The sequence below is a fragment of the Fringilla coelebs genome (assembly GCF_963513975.1).
Source record: "Fringilla coelebs genome assembly, chromosome: 12".
In the NCBI taxonomy this organism is placed as follows: Eukaryota; Metazoa; Chordata; class Aves; order Passeriformes; family Fringillidae; genus Fringilla; species Fringilla coelebs.
In genome coordinates this window covers 3055800-3075000 of record NC_140038.1, presented here as the reverse complement: position 1 = coordinate 3075000, position 19201 = coordinate 3055800, and the positions used below count along the sequence as shown (strand labels likewise).

The 19201-nt window shown below is 45.3% G+C and overlaps 1 protein-coding gene across 2 annotated transcripts in view; it reads right to left on the bottom strand.

Moving 5' to 3' along the window:
• The window catches only part of PSTPIP1 (proline-serine-threonine phosphatase interacting protein 1), a 50746-nt gene that overhangs the window by 22553 nt on the left and 8992 nt on the right, over nucleotides 1-19201 (bottom strand). For both annotated transcript variants that reach the window (XM_084213789.1, XM_084213790.1), the window contains 2 exons: nucleotides 10614-10714; nucleotides 6124-6198 (listed from right to left, as the gene is read on the bottom strand). In XM_084213789.1, coding sequence (XP_084069915.1) covers nucleotides 6124-6198; nucleotides 10614-10714 — 176 coding nt within the window. The remainder of the gene's footprint in view (nucleotides 1-6123; nucleotides 6199-10613; nucleotides 10715-19201) is intronic.

Sequence of the window (19201 nt, the reverse complement as noted above, 5' to 3'; positions counted from 1 at the left end):
CTCCCTTTATGACTCCTGGGCTGCAGCAGCAGTGCCACAGATTTGCTCCTGGATGTTCTGATTATTTCAGTGAAATATTTCAGTGCCTCACAGGGTCTAATGGAAGTGACTCCTGTATCTGATATATGAATGAGTTTTAATTCTGTCTGTGCTGGTGTGGATGTGAGGACATTTCACTCTCCTGGACACTCTGAAAGTGTTTCACCCTCAGTAGATGCTGGTGCTTAGCATTCTGGTGGTAATTGGTTTTTTGGGGTTTGTCCTGGGGCTAAATTAGAAAACCTAAGGTTGAAAACAATTCAAGTACCACCGAAAATTTGATTTTTTTTTTTTTTTTAAGTTGTTCTGAGGTTTTCACATGCATTCCTGAAGACTGTTAAACCACTCTGGCTAAAGACAGAGCTCCAGCCTTCCCTTTGGGCACCCCCACTCGGAGAATCCCGCAGGTGTCTCCTTGAAAATAAGGCTGCACTCAAATTCACTCGGTGCGTTTGTTAAACGACTCCCTGTTGTGCATTTAAAGATCGGATTTGTCGAAATGAATTCTGGAGGAAGCAGGAGAGCCTGGCTGGAGGAGGAGGGAGCAGGCAGAGCCAGCAGCCTGGGGGGGGTTTGCCATCTAGTGGCTGCAATGTTCTTACAGTGTTCTTACAGTGTTCTTACAGTGTTCTTACAGTGTTCTTACAACCTTCTTACAGTGTTCTTACAATGTTCTTACAATGTTCTTAGTCTTGCTTTGGCTTTTTGTGCTTTTGATGCTTTCCCTCTTTGTCTGTGGTCCTCGTTGTGGCTGAAACGCTGAGCTGTGCTGGGCAGCCCTGTGTGCCACGGGGACCATCAGGAATTGCTCTCAGCTGCTTCACAGCCATCAAAAGCAGAATTTTGTTCCACCTGAGTGTAATCAGTAGAGCCCTGTGACTGGCAGTGCTTGGTGGCACCTATTCTCACCCTTGTACCACCCTGTTTCATCTGTCTCAATTTTTTCAACCTTCAGCTTGATCGTTTGGGCATTTTTTCCCCAGCACTTTGCCTTTAGACACTGGGTTAACTGAGTCATTTAGAGAGTCCCTCTCTCTCTTGCACACAGGAAGGTAAACCAGTTCTTCTAAGCGGAAAACCACAGATGGTTTTTCATTTTCTTTCTTTGCTATCTTTGCTCGGTGAATAGAAGTGTGAAATAACCCCACCTTCCTTTCTGGTAGGTTTCTATTTTGACACTGCTACGATCTACAATGTTCAGTTGTTCTTGCAATTTTCAAAAATACCTTTCCTGAAACGGAGAGAAGCCTGTGCCAGATGAGCCCCACAGGGAGCTCTCAGCAGCAGAGCTGTGAAACCCAGCAGGGACAGTCCCCTCTGAGCCCACCCTCACATCTGCCTTTCCTCCTGGCACACAGGGAACACCCAGTGTGGTTTTACCAACAATTCCCTCTGTGATGCCCAGTGGGGGAAGCAAAGTGTGGGGAGAGGTGTCTGGAATCATCTGCTCTCCAAGGATTCCCATCTGGGGCCTGACCTTCTTTTGTACCTTTAGCACAAGACTAAATTTCCTCACATCTCTCAGAAAGACAGCAGCACTGCTCAAAAATGCCTGTTCTCATCACCAGAGAGCTTATCTAGATCAAACTGAGCAGGGACTGAGCAGAGGTTTATGTCCATTTTCAGAGTCCTGAAAGTTCAAAGTGCTAGTGTATAAATTCTGGGTGGGTTCAGAATATTTGGGTGGAGAATAAGCAACCATGGAAGGATGTGACCTTCCACACTGGCTTTTAGCTTCTGTTCACAAATGCCTGCTTTGTGTGGAGCAATACAGAGGATTTTGTATGTTAAGTGACAGATGCACTATTTTTATCCACAGGAAACAGCAACTGGCATTTCATTACAGATGCCCTCACCTCACACTCACTGAAATGTTCTATTTCAGGCATCCCAGAGAAGAGCAGAGCACGCATGGACTTGAAGGAACTGCCCTTTCCTGAGGTCCTAGGGAGGTGGGAGTGGAAAAAAGGGATGAAAAATGTAGGAAATCATATACATGAGAAGAGACAAGCAGAGCAAATGACAAAAATAGCTGCTGTCAGCCTAGGCAGAGTTTAACCAGCTAGTGTGTGTTTGCATCAGTTATTTTACAGAAGAGCAGAGTTCCCAGAGGCCCTGGTTTGGCTCAGAACTGCAGCTCAGAACTGGGCTCTGGAGCATTTTCTGCTTTCATGTTGCTGTGCTGAGGAGCTGCCCAAAGACTCTGCATGGAAATTCCCAGGCACCTTGCAGCCAGAAGGGTGATTCCTCTGAAATCTGAAAATTTTTCTGCTGAAAATCATCTGCACAGTGTGAGAGGCATCACTGCTGTGCACACCCCCAGCAAAAACTGCAGCTGTGATCTCAGTCTGTGCCTTGGCTGAAAATCCCAGCACATCCCCTCCCATGTGTGCACCACTGGGAGTACAAATCCTGCACTTTGACCTTCAAAACCTGTAGCTCTCTCTCCCCTGCTGGATATGGGTATAAGCTGTCATTGGCCAAGAAAACGTGGCTGTAGGTTTGTCATCAGCTTTTTATGATTTCTTTTATGAGGAGAGACTAGGAAACGGTGATGCAGATTTAATTTTTTTAGTTTAAAAAGTGGGATAACAGACATACATTGCTTTACTTATTGTGGATACTAAAATATTTCAGGGCTTCAAATAAGAAAAACAAGAAAACAGTGGAGGCTATTTCATTGGAAGCTGCTACTGGCATCCTGTGGACTTACTGGTTGCCATGGCTAGAAGATTATTTAGAAGAAATCTCTTTATATGCTCTGTTGTTCTACCCTTCCCTTGGGATCCAGTGCAGGGGACAGGATATAAACTGAAGGGGTTAATCTGAGCTTGTGTGATCCTTCTTGCAGCCATAGCTTGAAGTGTGTGCATCCTTCTGTGCACTGGAATTGCCAAGGCCTGTGGCAAGTGCTGAGTGGGAGCTGTGCCATGGGCTGGGGAGAGGGAAGGAGTTTGTGGCAGCTGCAGTGCTTTGGGAAGGACCAGCAGCCTGCTGGGTGGTGCTGCCCTTTGGCTGCTAGCACTGGAGGGAACTTTTCCTTCCTGGGCTGGAAGCTGGCATGTTTGTTTGTTCTGTCAGTGGCATCCAGCACCAGCTGCTTCTAGAAACCTCATCCTGGCTTCTTCTAAAAACAGGACAAGGTGCAGTGTGTCTGCCCTGCTGGTTCTGGGGCTCTCAGGCACATTCTGGCCGATCCTGACCCTGGCTCAGTCCCTCCTGACCCATCACTCCTGCTGGCACCCAGCAGCAGCAGCAGCCCCTGTCCCTGCCAGCCCTGGGACAGAGCTCTCCACCAGAGGGGCTGGAGCCATGCCCAGGGAACAGCCAGGGACACAGGATGGCATCCTCATGGCTGCTGTCACCTGGAGCCTTCTCCAATCAAGAGAGAGTTGCTGTTACTTTCCAGTGAGCCTACAATCTTCTTCCCTACAATCTTTTGAGTCAGCAGCACATCCCTCCGTCTGTGTCTCTGGTGAACAAAAAAGGCAGTAGAATCTATTTATACATTTAGCTGAGTTCAGCAGTTGCTCCAGCTGAAGCAGAATTTTGGGGGGAGAAGGAGCAAGCCTGAAAAAAATGTTGAAATTGTTCTTTTCTTTGATTCAAAAAGAAAAGCTTTTAAAAGATAGGGGAGGCTTGGGAGAGAAGTGTTTTCTGCAGCAATGGCCACTCCCTGGTGCAGTGTGCCATCATCACCTTCTCCAGGCTGCCCTGGTGCTTGGCATTTACTCATTTGCTTACTCCCTGCACCTTGTTTTATGCTATCCTGATGTGGCTAAAATATCAACCTCAGCCTTGCAGTTGTTTCTCTTAAGCTCTTCTGGGAATTTTCTCATACTGGAAGGTTTTGGGTGTTTGTTGTGGATGCAATTTTTTATGTTCCTTTGATAGATTTTTTGAAAGGGTATCAGGTACCCTCCTGATATTAGGAACTCCTGTGAATTTCCCAGGAGAAGTGACAGAAAAGTTCAGTATCTGAGATACTTAAAAGGTGGCTAAATTTAAGACTAGAGGATAATAATTTTGCATTAGCAAGAAAATGACTGAGTGATTTAAAATTAGTAATTCCTGCTCCTCTTCCATACATAGCATGGCACAGGAAGGTCTGCAAAAAAAAACCTGGAAGCTTCCTTTTTCCTGGTGATTGTCAGATGGAAGTTTTAGGTACAAATACATCAGACTTTAAGAAATACTGCTGCCCAAAGCTGCACTTGAAGGTGTAAGCAGCCCTGCTCAGCCTATCAAGTACTTGTAGTTCTATTAGCACCTAGTATGCTAGATGAAAATAGGGAGTCCTAAAAAGAGGAAACACTTGGAAAAAATGCACTGGCACAGTTGCAGTGTAGTCCTTTCAAGTTTTTCTTATTATAGGGAGTACAGAGATTCCCTCCCTCAAGTCTCCCTGAAGGACTGACCTTGAGGGCAGAACTGCTGCCAGCAATCAATGTCACATAAGCCAACAGGAACTTCACACCCAGGAGAACACCCAGACACAGAAAATTCAACAATTTTAAGGCATCAAAACCAAACACTGCATTTTCTTGTGTTGTTCCAGCCCTGGACAGACTTTAGTTTTCTCTGATTTTTTGTTTGCCCTGGACAAATGCCCTTCACTCTCTGTGTAATTCCTTAAACAATCAGAGGATGCTGGATGAGAGAGAAGTGTCCTCTCTGCTTCAGAGCAGGCACAGTGAGAGACTTGCTCTGACAAAAGCATCAGTGCAGAGCTGGTCTCTCCTGGCCAGGGGTGGGTTATGGAAGCAGTAGATCAGCTCCACAGCACAGCTTTCTTTGTGTGTTCAGCCTTCCCTCCATGCCAAGCTAAAAAATTGCTGGATCAAAGCTGGACCCAAGTCCAAACTTCCCCCAACTTGAGGGAAACCTGGATCCATATCCCAACACTGGGACTTGGCTGGGCTCTCATAACCTCTTGAGAAAAGGCAGACCCATGAATTGTCCACTGAGTTACTGAGGGGCAGCCAAAGCTGCTTGGGCTGAGCACATTTGCCCTGCCTGCCCTGTGTTTCCAGCAGAGGAGTTGAGGTGAAGCCTTTCTTTGACCCTGGAATGCTGGAGAAAAACCCATCCATCCTTAGCCTGATGTTTTAATTTCAGAATATTTCTTATTTTCCCTCCTTTTCACCCACGAGGTCAGTGAACTGAGGCACCAGGAAGGCAGAAGCCATCTCCTGGGACTGTGGCATCCCTGGGTGCACTGGGGGTGATAAATCAAGGTGAACAGGAGACTGCCATGAAGAAATGAGCTATGGGATGGAGGAGGGGAGCAGGCCCCAGGGATCAATAGAGCTGGTTTGTGTTTAGATTGAGGTCTCCTCTGTCAGGATTGTCTTCTGTGACCCCACATCTTCATCCTCTGCCACCTTATTACTGTATTATTGCTTGTTGCAATAATGACAAAATGTCTCATTATTGCTGCTGCCATCAATAAGAGCAGCAGTTTATCAGCAGTGTTTATTAAGTTAAATTCCATACCAATATCTATCTTCCCTCCCAACACAATTTATACATAATTTAAGATGGTTATGGAGGAGACAGAGAAAAATATATGTCATCTTAGTGTATTTCAGTAGTTCCATTGAATTATTTCAAATTAGGTCCCTTCAAAGAGATTTACATTTTGTATTCCTAAGCTAAGCATTTCTTCCTGCTGCAGAAGCTGATTTTGGGGGTCTTTGTATTTGTTCTGTCACAGTCTCTCAGTGTTCACCAGCTTTCCAGAATTGCCAAGCCACCACCCTCAACATTTCACAACCTTTTCCGTTCTCTTTTTTCCCCATCACTTGGTCTCCTTTTGGAAGCAAATATTAAACATTAAGAATCTTGAAATTAAAAAAAAACACCCAGGAAAGGACCTACTGGCAGTTTCCAAATAGAGATTATTCACAAATAGTGAATCCCACTGTGAAGGACTGTGGTGTTTCCCCACTTCCCTAAACATTGTGAAGAGCTGTGTAATGCACTGAAATGAGTGGTTGTGACCTCATCCACAGGCAAAACACAGCAGTCTGGTATTTCTTCCAAAATCATTTTGTTTGCAGTAATAATAGAAGAATTTCTTACTTGATTTCTGTTTGTCCTCCTGCTTTTCGGGCTATTTGAACCAGCTCTTTCCCATATCTCTCTTCTGCTTGTGCTCTGTTAAAAGAAAAATTCACTCAATTTCTCTTAGCGGTGCCAGGATCACATTTACACAAATCCAGTCATTGTATCCGAGGTACAAAACATCAGAAATGCAACTTATTTGATTTCTCCATCTCCTCAATCCTAGTTCACCTCTGAAATACTTTGGGGAAGTTATTTCTGGAAGAAATGAGATAAAAACGAAGCCCATCTTCATGGCTTTGATTCCTGTGGAATGCCATGTCCAGCCCTGCCCCCAGAACGTGGGTTTGTGGGAAGAAGGAGGTGAACAGAGATGAGATGAAGGTGTTCAGAACAGAGCAAAAGGAACCTGAAAATGATGGCTGACTCAACCCATGAAAACACCCCCTGTGAGGCCAGCGAAGAACAGGTTCCAAGGGATCCATTCAAGGAATGTTGAGAATAAATGGGAGCCAGGGGTAGCAGGAATATTTCCCTGCTGGGAGAGCTGCCATGGAGGCTGAGGGCAAAGGAGCCCTGGTGGTTGTGTGGTGAGGCTGGGGCAGCTTTGTGGAAGGGACAAAACAATCTCATCCGATGGGGAACTGTAACTGGTGACTCAGGACAGCAGCTCTGTTTCTATGGTTAATAAAGAAATATAAATATTTCCTTTGCTTTCCCTTCCCCCAGCACTGGAGGAAACTTCTATTCTCTTTAAAAAAAAGTATTTGTACTAAATGTGTTACTTCCTTTCTCCTGGGTGCAAGACCAGGGTGGAACCAAGTTGTCAGCCTTTGAGCAGCTGCTAAAATCATGGAATGGTCAATAGCAAATAATGAACAGATAACCTGGGGAGGGATGATTTTGTTTAGGGTCCAGTTCTCAAAAGCAGTTTCAAAGCATTTCAAACAGTTTTGGCCTGAAACTTGGCACCTTAGAGAAAAGCACTCTTTGTTCAAAACACAAATTTGATGTGGGTGCAAGGCCCTACAACCCTGCTGGGTTTTAGTCCCATCAGTCTCCCCACTTGGCCAGGAGGTGTTTGGTGTGCCTTTGCTGAGTTCCAGCAGTTTGAAGCTGCTCTTGCAGTTTTGCCCCACAGCAGCTGCTCAGGTGGGTCCCTGAGAGGGTCCTGTGAAAAATGCATATTTTATGATTGGCTTTTTGCAAATATTAAAATGAATATTCTATGTGTTGTGTTAGAAAGTGATGCTGTATTAATTCTCTTCAGTAGTGTGTTAAATATAGTTTTGGGTTATAACAAAATGTTAAAATAGAAACTATGCTATGTAAGATTTTTTTTTTAAAGAAAGGACTTGCAGTGAGCTAGCAGCCACAGGACACCTCAATCTTTCAGAGAAAAAGATTTTATTGCCCTCTTATCAGAAGAAAGGAACTTCTTCCCACCTCGAAGGCGCTGTTAGGATTAGGAGAGAGAAGCTGAGGATGACCAGACCAAATCCTTTGTTTGAATGGAATTGATGCATCATGGATGAAGTGTATGAATATGCAACAGGTTATTGTTTTTAAGGGTTAATCCTTTGTTAACAGGTGTCCTTTTTCAGGCTTGTGCTGCCCAGAAAAAGGTACCTGGACACCTGTAACTCTTTGTTTCTGTTGTCTCATATTGTCCTAATTCAAGTTGTCCAAATTATTAGTACTCTAACTGTATTGCTATTTCTATAACCATTTTATTACTATTAAACCTTTAAAATTTAAAAAAAAGAGAAGTGATTGGCATTTTTCACAGTCCCACGGCCCCTCCTGCTGCCTCTGGGCTCTGGGTGCAAATCCAATCTCCTGGGAGCTGAGGCAGGTTCATCCTGGGACCTCCTGCACTCAGCAGTGCTGAGTTTCACTGGGGTGTTCCCACATCCCTGCTTGGCAGTCCTGTCAGAGGAACAGGGTGAAAACACGGTGACAGGCCATGCAGAGGCACCACTGCTTTTTCATGGTAGATGAATGAAATGTCATCAAAATGGAAATACACATAATGCTGCAGAAGAAGAATAGATTAATTTTCTTCTGATTTCAGTGTCAAGAAACACTTCTGAGTCAGAGGCTTTGCTCAGTGCCAGTGCCTGTGCAGCAATGAGAATTTCTCCAGTAATTACTCCCACTTTGCTTGCTCAGTACACAAGTACCTCATGGGAAAAAAGCATGGCCAGCTTTTAAGCCAGTCCCAGCTCCTGAAACCTCAGACTGGACTAGCCCAGGGTCAGAGGAATTTCACAGGGGGCTGACACCATCTCTTCACATCTGCCTGCTGCTTTTCCCTCTTTACAGCACTCCTGCACACAGCTCTTCTAGGTTTCCTTGCAGCCATACAGAGATAGAACACACTTTGTGGTTCAACCCTGGGCTTTGTTCTGGAATACAATTGCTTTCTCACTCCCAATCCTCTTAGGCCCTTCTCTGGGCCAGTTAGGGGATTTGTGGTTGGAAAACTGATGGAGTGTTAGTGTGGCCAGGGCCAGGGCAGCTGGTTTGAGGACTGCAGGAGTCCTTGTTGAAATTCCAAGGTGAACCACATGGCATGGGCAGCCTCTAGAAAGAGAGATTCATCCCAGCCTTTGATCTTCTGCTGGGTCACTCCTATGAGTGATGTGAGGATGACCTGAAACAAACATCTGCCAGCAAAAAACTGGAAATCACATCTTTGACTCAGTGCCCACTTCTCATCTCCTTTTGCTCCCCCCACACGGGCACACACATGTACGCATGATCTCTGCAACCTCCTGGGGGTGGGAAAAACCTCATGGAAATATTTACAAAATGACTGTACATGTATTTTTTTCCTCTTTACAGAAAGAACTTTGTGCCTCCACCATAAACCAGGAAAAGCCTCATCCTGCAACTTTCAGAAGCCTCTGCAACATTTTGGCAGGAGCACAGGCGTGTGCAGCATCTGATGCAGAATTGCACTGCCCAAAGCCTGCAGGGCAGTTCTGAGCCCTGTAAGGGATGGAGTTGTATTTGCAGGCAGGAATGATCAATCTGACTGCATGCTCTCAGAAGGCTGATTTATTATTTTAAGATACTCTATTATATTAAAGAATACTGCGCTAAACTATACTAAAGAATACAGAAAGGAGACAGAAGGCTAAAAAGATAAAAATGGAAACTCCTGACTCTCTCCAGAGTCCTGACACAGCTGAGTCCTGACTGGCCAAAGAGTGAAAACAACTCAGAGCACAACCCAATGGAGCAATCACCTGTGGGTGAAAAATCTCAAACACATTCCAGATGAGCACAACACAGGAGAAGCAAATAAGATAAATATTGTTTTCCTTTTTCTCTGAGGCTCCTCAGCTTCCCAGGAGAAAAATCCTGGGCGAAGGGATTTTCAGAGAATGTGAATGCCACAGCATGAGGCCCAAAGGAGCTGTTTTAAACACTTGCAGCTAAGCTGCCATCAGGCAGATGTGACTTCAGGACTGTGTGATGTGCCAATACCGAAGTCTTCCACTGGGGGTTGAGAAAAGCAACTTAAATAGCTTCAGGTTTTGATGGGATGCTTCACAGGTGGTGAAACGGCCACCTTTGAGTCTGACAACTCACACACCCTTGAAAGTCCCAGGGCTTTAAAATCAGCCTTCAGGAAACCACCCTAAACCCAAAAAACTAGATGGGGACAGCATGGGAAGAAAAAGCAGGAAGGCAGAGCAATATTTATAAGGTGACAGTACTGAGATGAGCTGCTCTGAGATTCCCTGCTGGATATATAATCCATATTTGCGTGGTCTTTCCTACGGGTCACACCTGAGTAAGTGTGTGCTCCAAACTGCTGAAGCCACCTAAAAACAGAACCAAATTCAGAGCTGTTTTTCTAAGTCACAACTACAAAAATGAATGGCAAAGGAGGCAGAGCAGCAGTGTGATACATATTTTCTCACCCATAAAATTGTCAGCTGTCCATAGTTGCTGTTGAGAAGCACCAAGAAGAACATAATCAGGAGCATAAACTACAACATCGATACTCAAAGCCTGCTAAGGCTGGTGAACAACAGGGGCTGGTTTGGGTGTCTGGGTAAGGCTTTAGGTATCATTTTATGTAACTTTGTATTTGAAAAAAGTCTCATTTTTGGCAGGAAACTGAAACAGTGCCTGTGGCAACAGCATGTTCAAAGAGAAACAAAAAATGTGCAAGTCATTTTTGCCCTGCAAAAGGGGAAACTTAAAAATGTTACTTGTGGATGTAGGTGCTACTGTGTACTTCTAGACCTATAATGAGGGGTCTTAGTGGAGCTCTGGGTTTCTGACCCTTTCAACCTTCTCCTCCCTTCTCAAGTCTTTGGGATTTCTATTTCTCTACCTTCACATCACAAGGCTGGGATTCAAATTACTCAGGCTTTTCTATGTAAGCTCATAACCATACCAAACTGAGAAACAGCCTGCTATTCCCTTCCAGATGCCAAATGAGACAAAAAAGGAGGCTGTTCACACTTTTTTCACTCTGATTTTCATACCTCTGCTTGAGCAAATCCTCCACATCTTTGCACATCTTCTTCCCCTCCAGCAGCCGCTGTACGAGCACCTCGTAGCCGGTGTGGAAGGTGAACTCCTTGCACTGAAGGCAGAAAGAAAAAGTAATAGCTGTTAAGCACATCAGTTCCTCTTACCTGAATCCTAATTCTTATTTCTTAGTTCCTCTTGCCGTGTTTCTAAAAAGAAAGGTCAGAGTCAGCTCAGTACAAATCTCAGCCTGCGGGGCAGTGACTGTGCCGCCGGGTCAGCGGTGTTTTCATGGGAGGGCACAGGCAGACAGGATTTCTGTGCTCCACTCCTGCTCCTCCCTCTGCCTCACAACAGGATCAGGACAAGCCATTTTTCTACAGGGAGCCTGAGTTCACCAGTACATAGTGATAATGCTATTGAAAATGTAGTGGTGGATGTTTTCTGAGCTTTATGTTACAGCATTATGGTAAAATCACGGGCTGTGAAACCATAAAGAGAACGAGTGTGCTCCTTCCCTCAAGCAGTTTATCTACAATACAAGCCTTTACATATGAACTGAGTGCAGTTTATACATCCATCCACTGTCCCCTAAGCAGTTACCATTTAATAAATGGGTTACTTTATTGCTTTCCACCACCACTGTGGAGAAGACAGCTGTTTAAGTTTTGGTACTTGGAAAAGATCCTCTGGCAAGCAACTGCTGGGCACTTGAGCTTGTGCCTTTGCTGCTTTGTTGCTGGGGCTGGAGAGGAGCAGGGGAGCTCTGGGGATGAGTGGTGGTGGTTGGTGGCAGCCTCCACCAGGTGATGTGCTGCTCACATGGGGCTTCTGGGGAGATTTGCAAATCTAGGAGCAATTTTTAAGAGCTAGGATAAATTTCCACAGACAATCCCTGTAAACCTACAGGCTGTAGGAACATTTCCAGTGCTACAGTCCATTGTTAAAGCCATCACCCCTGAAGAAGCAGGATCTCAAGCCCAAAACATTCGTTTTCCTAATGTTTCCAAGGGCAATTTACACACGCATCACAGAAGGGATCCTGCTGTGAAATAAATGAGAAGTAGCAAATTTTGCCACTCAGAGAGAAAAGTAGGAAAGGTTCTTGATAATACCCTGGCAATGGACTTAGCACTTTCCACCCCCCCCCCCCTTTTTTTTTTGTGGACGTTCCAATGGCAGAAGCCATCCACTGCTGTAAAAAAATTACTATAAATGGCTCCCTCTGCCTGGCAGAACCTCTGGTCAGATGCTCCACAACCAGCTCACACCCCCAGCATTTTAACTGTACATTTTCAGATGCTATCAGCTCTATCCCATAGCTGTGTACACCAGAAATGCTGCCCATGAGGTAAGTGAAAATATCCTGTGGGTTGGTATCACCACAGCAGTCAGCCCCTGCCACAGGCAACAAAGGCAGTGATAAGCTCACTGTGAAGTTAGTCTGCCTTTCTGTTCAATATCTCTCTTTGTTCAGTAAATGCTAAAACTCAGCTGGTGCCTTTCCCCACCTCTTTTAAACTGGCACAGTTGTTACACTGAAAGGATGACAATAAATTCCCTGAACAGAGAATGCAACCCTAACTTGTTATCAACCCAAACACATGCACAGAACCACAGCGGTGTGCTGGGGGCAGCCTGATGGGCTGAGTCCACTGGGAATTCCATCAGGCCCCTGGAAGCATTGCTGCCTGCCAGGTTCCCTGGGGGTTGTTCCCCTGGCTGGCCCTTGTAGAGAGATTTGGCTCCTAAGGAGGGCTCCTACTACAGACACTCATTTCATCCATCTTCATTTTGGGGGCATTCGTCTCAAAATTTGCTTTCTTGTCCTCCTCTGTGTTCCCAAAGAATGTGGAGGCTCTGTTTCAGGAAGGGTCAGAAATGCAGAGCAGGGCTGGCAGGCAGCAGCTCTGGCTGTGCTCTGCACAGCTCGTGCCACCTGCCCGGGCTGCAGAGGGACAGGAAACACCACAGCCAGGCTGAGACAAGTGTGAGCTGCTCTGGTCACTCCTCCTGTAGCACTGCTTCTTAATTTCCAACCACAAGGGAGCCATGAATCACTCAGGCCTCAGCTTACTTGCACAGATGTTTCCCTTTCATTTCAACAGCTCTATTTCTTTTTTCACATGTTGTACATCCTCTCTCAACCTCTCCTTTCATCCAAACAAACCTCCTCTGCCCTTTTCTGACATCCTGCTTTGTCATCCCATTGATTCCCACGTGTTGTTACAGCACCTGAATAAATCCCTCTTGGACAAGGATGATGCTTTACCACTCCAGTAAAGACCAAGTGATGCTTTGTACCATGGCATTAATGTCAGCTCTCAAAGAAACACTTCTGGTCCGTGAGAGGATTGTGTTTGCCTTCTTTCACTATCAAATCATAGCAGTGGCACTTAAATGAGCTATGGTCTACAGATATACCTGCAATTCTCTCCTCTCCTGCTATTTTATTCAACAAGGTCTCAGAGTATATTGGATTTTTTCACTACTCCCATTCTGTACTTTGTAACTTTGATTTTTATCTGTTTTCTGTTACCCCACGCTCGAAGGTTATCAGATACCTCCCATACAATATTTCATTCTACATCTTTGTTTCAAGCACAGCTATTTCCAGCCCATTCTTCAGGTCTTGTGGCAGGATCCAGCACCTCCCCCAGAGCACTGGCTTTGCCCATTTTAGATTCTTCCCCTGCTTTGTCTGTTCAGCCCCGTTTTGTTTTTATCTAGTGTCTTAAGGATTTCCTGTGCAGCACCATAACTGACCCCACATTTTCTTTGTCAAGACAATCAGACAGCAAGATTGGATCTCATTAAACAACTGTCTAGCCTTGCTAAGCTGTCTCGCCTCTATTCCATTTTCCATTTACCATTTTGTGTTATAATTAGCACCCTCATTGAGTGGTTTTGCAAAAGCTGTTAAGCTGCACTAGTCAGACAGTGCTTGGTATTTCTCAGAAAGGATTTTGTTATGATTCTAAGAAGTAATGAATAGTCAAAGAACTATTTTATATTTTTTAGAAATTAGAAAAAAACACTTTAATTAGATAATAAACATAGGCATTAAATGTGTGAAACATCATTTGCTTATACTAAATTCTAGTTGCTTGGAAGAGGGAGATTTGACTCACCACCAATTGCCAATAAAGGGATTCTGCTTAGTCAAAGCATGTGTGGCTGTGAAAGAGGATTTAATCCTTGTTGCTAAAAAAGATTACTTATTCCTTGTTGTCCAACAGGCCTATAATTACCACCAAGAAAGTGCTTGACAGGGATTTCAGTGTTGTGAGCAGAGTTGTGTTGTCCTGAAATTCACCCCCATAACTCTGAACGTGTGCTCTGCTCTCTGCCTGGGGATTTTCTCCTCATTTTCTTCCTGAAAATCCCCAGTAAAGGAGGGGCAGCCTTTCCTCCCCTCTGCCCAGTGACAGAAGTTGCTTCCCTCCAGTGCAATGAGCAGCACTGTTCCTTCAGAGACAAAGTGGAGGGGATTATAGGACTGAAACCCTATAAACTACCCTATAAACCCCTATAAACTACAACCCCTGTGCTGTAGTTTAAGCAGAACAGCTTTTTCTGGAACACTTAAAAGCAGGCATGGAAGCCTGCAAGCAGAGTTGAGGACAGTGAGCACACTGGGATACCCATCCTTCTATCCACTTCTTTTTCCCTCTGAGGATTAACAGTGCTGCTCTCTGCCATCAGCATTTTCCTGTGAGATCTGTGCCTTGGGACTGTGCCCTGTCCCTCCTGGTACAGGTTTCTCCATGGGTAACCACCCAAACAAATGGTGGGAGTTGGCTGGGGCAGGGATTCTTCAGGGCTGGCTCTGAGCTGGTTCCTGCAGCCATCAGGGAGAGGCTCTGAGGAGTTTGCTTTGGTAATGAAGGCTGCAAGGGAAGACTGGCTGTGTCAGCTCCCTGCCCAGAGGGTAGGAGGTACCAGGATTGCTGGGGGGTGACATAATTTCTAATTACCTTCTGGTGAGTGACCTTGTGTCTTTAACTCCCTAAGGATCAGCCTTATTCCAGAACATTCCTCTGAGCCTCGTGCTGCTGGGTGCTCAGAGGGAACTGCAAGGCTTTTTGAACTACAAGAGTTTCCATTTTGAAGCGAAAAGGCTCCTATTGTAATAATATCAAGGAGGAAAGACTAAAATGCTGTGCTCATTACTGAAGCAGCTCTCAGTAAGTAGCTTTTCCAATGGACTGAACTGAAGCAAAATGATCCAAACTGAGGTACAAAGCACTCGTGGCACACCCTGCATGTCCAGCTGCTGATGGTCACAGTGACATGAGCTCATCAGGCCATTGTGGCTGTGGTGAGGCAACTCTGGGCTTTTCTGCTGTGGCTGCTCTCCCTGGAGCATTTCTAACCCTGCTGGCACCTGGCCTGCCCAGCCAGGGCTTTGTTTAGAGGCACTTTACACAGCCCAGCTCAGAGCTCTCCCTGCTCCTGCAGGATGAGCCAGCTTGGCAGCGCCTCAGCATCTCCCCCAGGGCAGCCTCTGCTGCTGGGGCTGTGTGTCCTGCTTGGGGAGTGCCAGAGCTCCACCTGGGCTTGCTGCAGGGCTCTGGGAGCTCTGCCTCTCAGCAGGAAAGGCCTCATCACCCCAGCATCTCCAGCTGCAGCACCTGCTCAGCTGCTTTCTGCAGGGTACCGGGTGCGGGAGGTAAGAGGGACAGTAACCCCAGGGAACAGCTGGGCAGTGGCACCACCCTGATGGGCAGGAAGGGCTGCAAAAGGAAAATCTCCCCACTGGGTGCATTGCTCAGTACCCAGCAGGACAGTGCTGAGCTGTTGTGGTGCTGAACAGAGCAGAATCCACCCCCAGGACCTGCTCTGCCTCTCACGAGCAATGACAGCCATAGCAGAGCTCTCAGGGCTTCCTTCAGCCTGACCTGCCCTCATTTAGGAATTATTTGAAATGTATTACCTGCTAATATTTAAAAATATCTTTTAACCCCCCTGCCCCCCCACTTTCTCTTAAGTTTGGAAGTATTTCATTATTAAAGTTCATTCCTCATCTTGGTTTCTTATGGTATTTCTCCAAAGTTTGTATCAGAAGTGTTCTCACATGGTTGTGGACTGAAAATGCTGAATGCTGCTACCTGATAGAAATTAACTATTAATACAGATTTTCAAAGAGAAAAATAATTGACACTGAATCTGTTATGGGTATCTTTGGAATTTTTCTCTAAATCAAACTGGTTTTACATTCATACCTTGTTTAGTTTAAGTAAGCTTGCAACAGTTTTAGTAAAACAAAAACTTAAGATCCACTTTTCCAGAGTTAAAAAGGAAATAACTACTGGTGTGAGGAGGAAGTTTAGAGAGAACAGGGCATACTGAAGTTTTGAACAAGCATCATTTTGACAATATCTTTTTCAAGTGTCAGAAAGAAATCCTTTCTATCCACAGCGGTATCACACAATATCTCAGTCTGGACTGCAAGTCAGTTGTTCTGACTGAGTTAAATCAATTAATTGTATTCTTGCATCATACCACTGGGTACTGGCCCTGAATGTTTCAAATCTTGTTCCCTTGATCTGCCAGTCTCCTTGTCAAGTGCTATGCCAAGGGCTTTGTACGTGTACAGGAGCAGCAAACAGACCTAAACACGACTTAGAATCTCCAAGTACCTTGGACTGGATATTTCCTGTCATGGCATGGCCTTTCACTGTAATTCAATCACTTGTTTTATGTTTGGTGGTTTTTCCCCTGGTATGCTTTAAAATTTCCTGGTGTTTCTCGAAGTATACTCCTGATAAAAGTGTTTTGGGAAGTTTACTGCTGCCTTTCTGCACATGCTCTCCTGGAATGAGCAGGACAGCAGTGAGCAGGCTGCTGTGTGTGTGCTGACATCCCCAGTCCAGCTCTTATCTCGGGGTGCCCTGCTGTGATAAGAGCTGCTCAGCTGCAGCTGCCTGTTCCTGTGCCAGGGCTGCCTCCCAGCTCTGCTCCACCGCAGGGGCACATCAAAGAGCCCTTGTCAAAACCCACCCCAGCTTTTCAGCCTGGCCTGGGAATGTGCCAGCAGCTGAAAAGGCAGCTCAGCATCCCCATTCTGAGCTGAGCACACACGTGGGGGAAGGTCACCGTGCCCAGAACAGAGCGGTGTCACATCAGGAACCTCTGACCAAAACCTTCTCCCCTGACCAGTGCTGGCTGTAATATCAGACCTTTTTCACACGTGTTCATGTCATAATCAACTGCTTACTGGGTTTAAAAGCATTTGCTCGTGCTGTACTGTGTAAGAGTTCCTTTTTCCTACTGGCTGAAATCACTTGGAATGGATGGGAATGTGAGGGGTGCTTGTGCTTTCCAAGACTGACTGCAGAATTTATATGAGCTTAAAAAATCTATTTCTTTTAAGTATTGATTTTTTTTCCCCACATAAGCAGAAAAAGCAAGGAAGAGTAGGTGGGTTGAAGCTGGCTGTACAAGATTTCTGTCACTTCTTGTAAATTTACTCTTTGTGTATCAGAAACATAAATGTTTGCAGGTAGGGACATTTTGGTGATCATTCCACAAGCTGACTTGGGCATTCTCCACAGGGGCTGAGTTTGCAGGTTTGCTGCAATCTGTTACCTGAATCTGACATGCAGTACCTTTCATGGGCAGCAAAGGGTATTTATTGTCAGAAAATAGCCTAGATACAAACCTTGAATGGGACCTTCAAAAACCAGAAGGGAAAACCCACTGCCTCTGCAGCATTGCAATTGCTGGGCTGCTGGGCTGCCTCTCCCACTGCCCCTGTAGCAAGATTCTCACCAGACTTCAACCCTGCAGCAGCCAGGACAGGCAGAGGTAAAACTGAAATTGAGATCCACAAATACACAGTAGCAATGCAAATGACACTGAGCAGAACAGTAACACCCCAGTGGTCTCTTGCTCTTGACCCTGTGGGTTTTCTCTGAGAAGGAAATGGTTGGTTTAGAGTTCTGCTGACAGAGGAATTTGTTCCTCAGCTTTCTGAGCCTGTAGCCACATTTCTCTTCACAGGGAAAAGCAAGGCACAATTCTTCCCAAGAATATTTCTGGGTTTCACATTCTCTGAACCTCAGAGAAAGGAAAAACAATTCTCATCATTTGCTGTGCCTGTGTTTGTGCCACAGTAGAATGCAATATGGAGACTGTTTACCCACAGGGATGCTGTTTTGTTTCCTTGGCCTGTCAGGGCCAGGTGTGTGTGTGTGTGTTGGGACTGTGGGCTGGCAGCCACGAGATTCTGTGCAGTGTTGAGTGCTTGGCAGATTCAGTTTAGATTTAATGTAACATAGTGTAATATAATATAGAACAATATAGTACAATTAAGTCATTAATTAGCCTGCTGATATCAATGGAGTCCTCCTCATCATTCCCTCCTTTGTTGGGGGTGTCCTGCAAATACTCTACTTGCCCTCCTCCCTGGCATCCTGCACTGCTCATGAGTTATGGATTAGGCATTCTTGCAGTCACAGCATATTGTTTGGCTCTCTTCATGTTTTAATTTGCACAGATCCAAAGGGATGGCTGCACAAAAGCCTGCCTCACTTTTGCAGGTGGTTTGCTGGCTGGCAGACTCATGGCACAAAGGGAACAGCCTTGGAAAGTCTCAATTCCAGTCTACTAAAAGGACTCTGCTTGTGCTTATTATCTCTGGTTTGGGTTGTCTTCTTAATAATTTGATTAAACATCGTTCTGAGTGCAGTTCAGAGCCCCAGTGCTCCTGTGCTAGCAGAAGGAGAAAGGAGCCAGCAGACAGATATGCATCACAAGCAAAACCATGATGGAAAACTAGAAATCCATTCAGGAAATCCATACAGAACAAACTTCTGGAACACCTCTGTGATGGGGATAATAAGAAATGGGACAGGAGGCAGCGGAATCCCTCACCAGTTTTTAATGGGAGCTTGATGTGGCTACATGACACAGGTTTGAGGTGGCAGCATCCCTTTGTATTTTCTCCATATGACTTCAGACAACAGCTAAATCCATAAATTAAAGTGGCTTCTCCTTGGGAGCCAACAGAGAGGCCAGAAGTGAGGATTTGCACCTGTCTTTCAGAAGGCACAGCACTGTCACCATGGTCCTTCTGAAACATGACAGATAAATGTGTCAATGGTGAGATCTGATGTTCCTTCAGTCTCCCACTGAGTAACGTTACCTACACAAGAGAAACTGGAAGAAAAATTAGGAGAAATAGAATCTTACAAGTAGAGGAAACTTCTGTTTTACACAAAATAATGGTCAGAGATTACTTTTGTTTCCATTCCTCTTTGGTTCATCCACTTCCAGTTTCCTTCTCTGCTCCTCTCCTTCTACAAGCACAGTCCCAGACCACGGTGAGTGAAACTGAAACAGCCCTGACCTGCTCAGGCACAGAGATAACTGTTCACAGGTCTTACAGAGCTGCTGGAACTAGACCTGCTTAGTTAGTACATTAATTTATTACAAAAAAACTATGTGTCTTTCTCCTCCTCGTCTTAAAATGCTCAGAACTGTTTCCTGTCAGTTCTGAAAAATGCACTTCATAAGAGTCACTGCTGAACCTATGCTCCCTTTGTTACTGGTGTCCCCTGGCACATGGGGAAGGGTAAAACTTCAGGAAATATTCCCA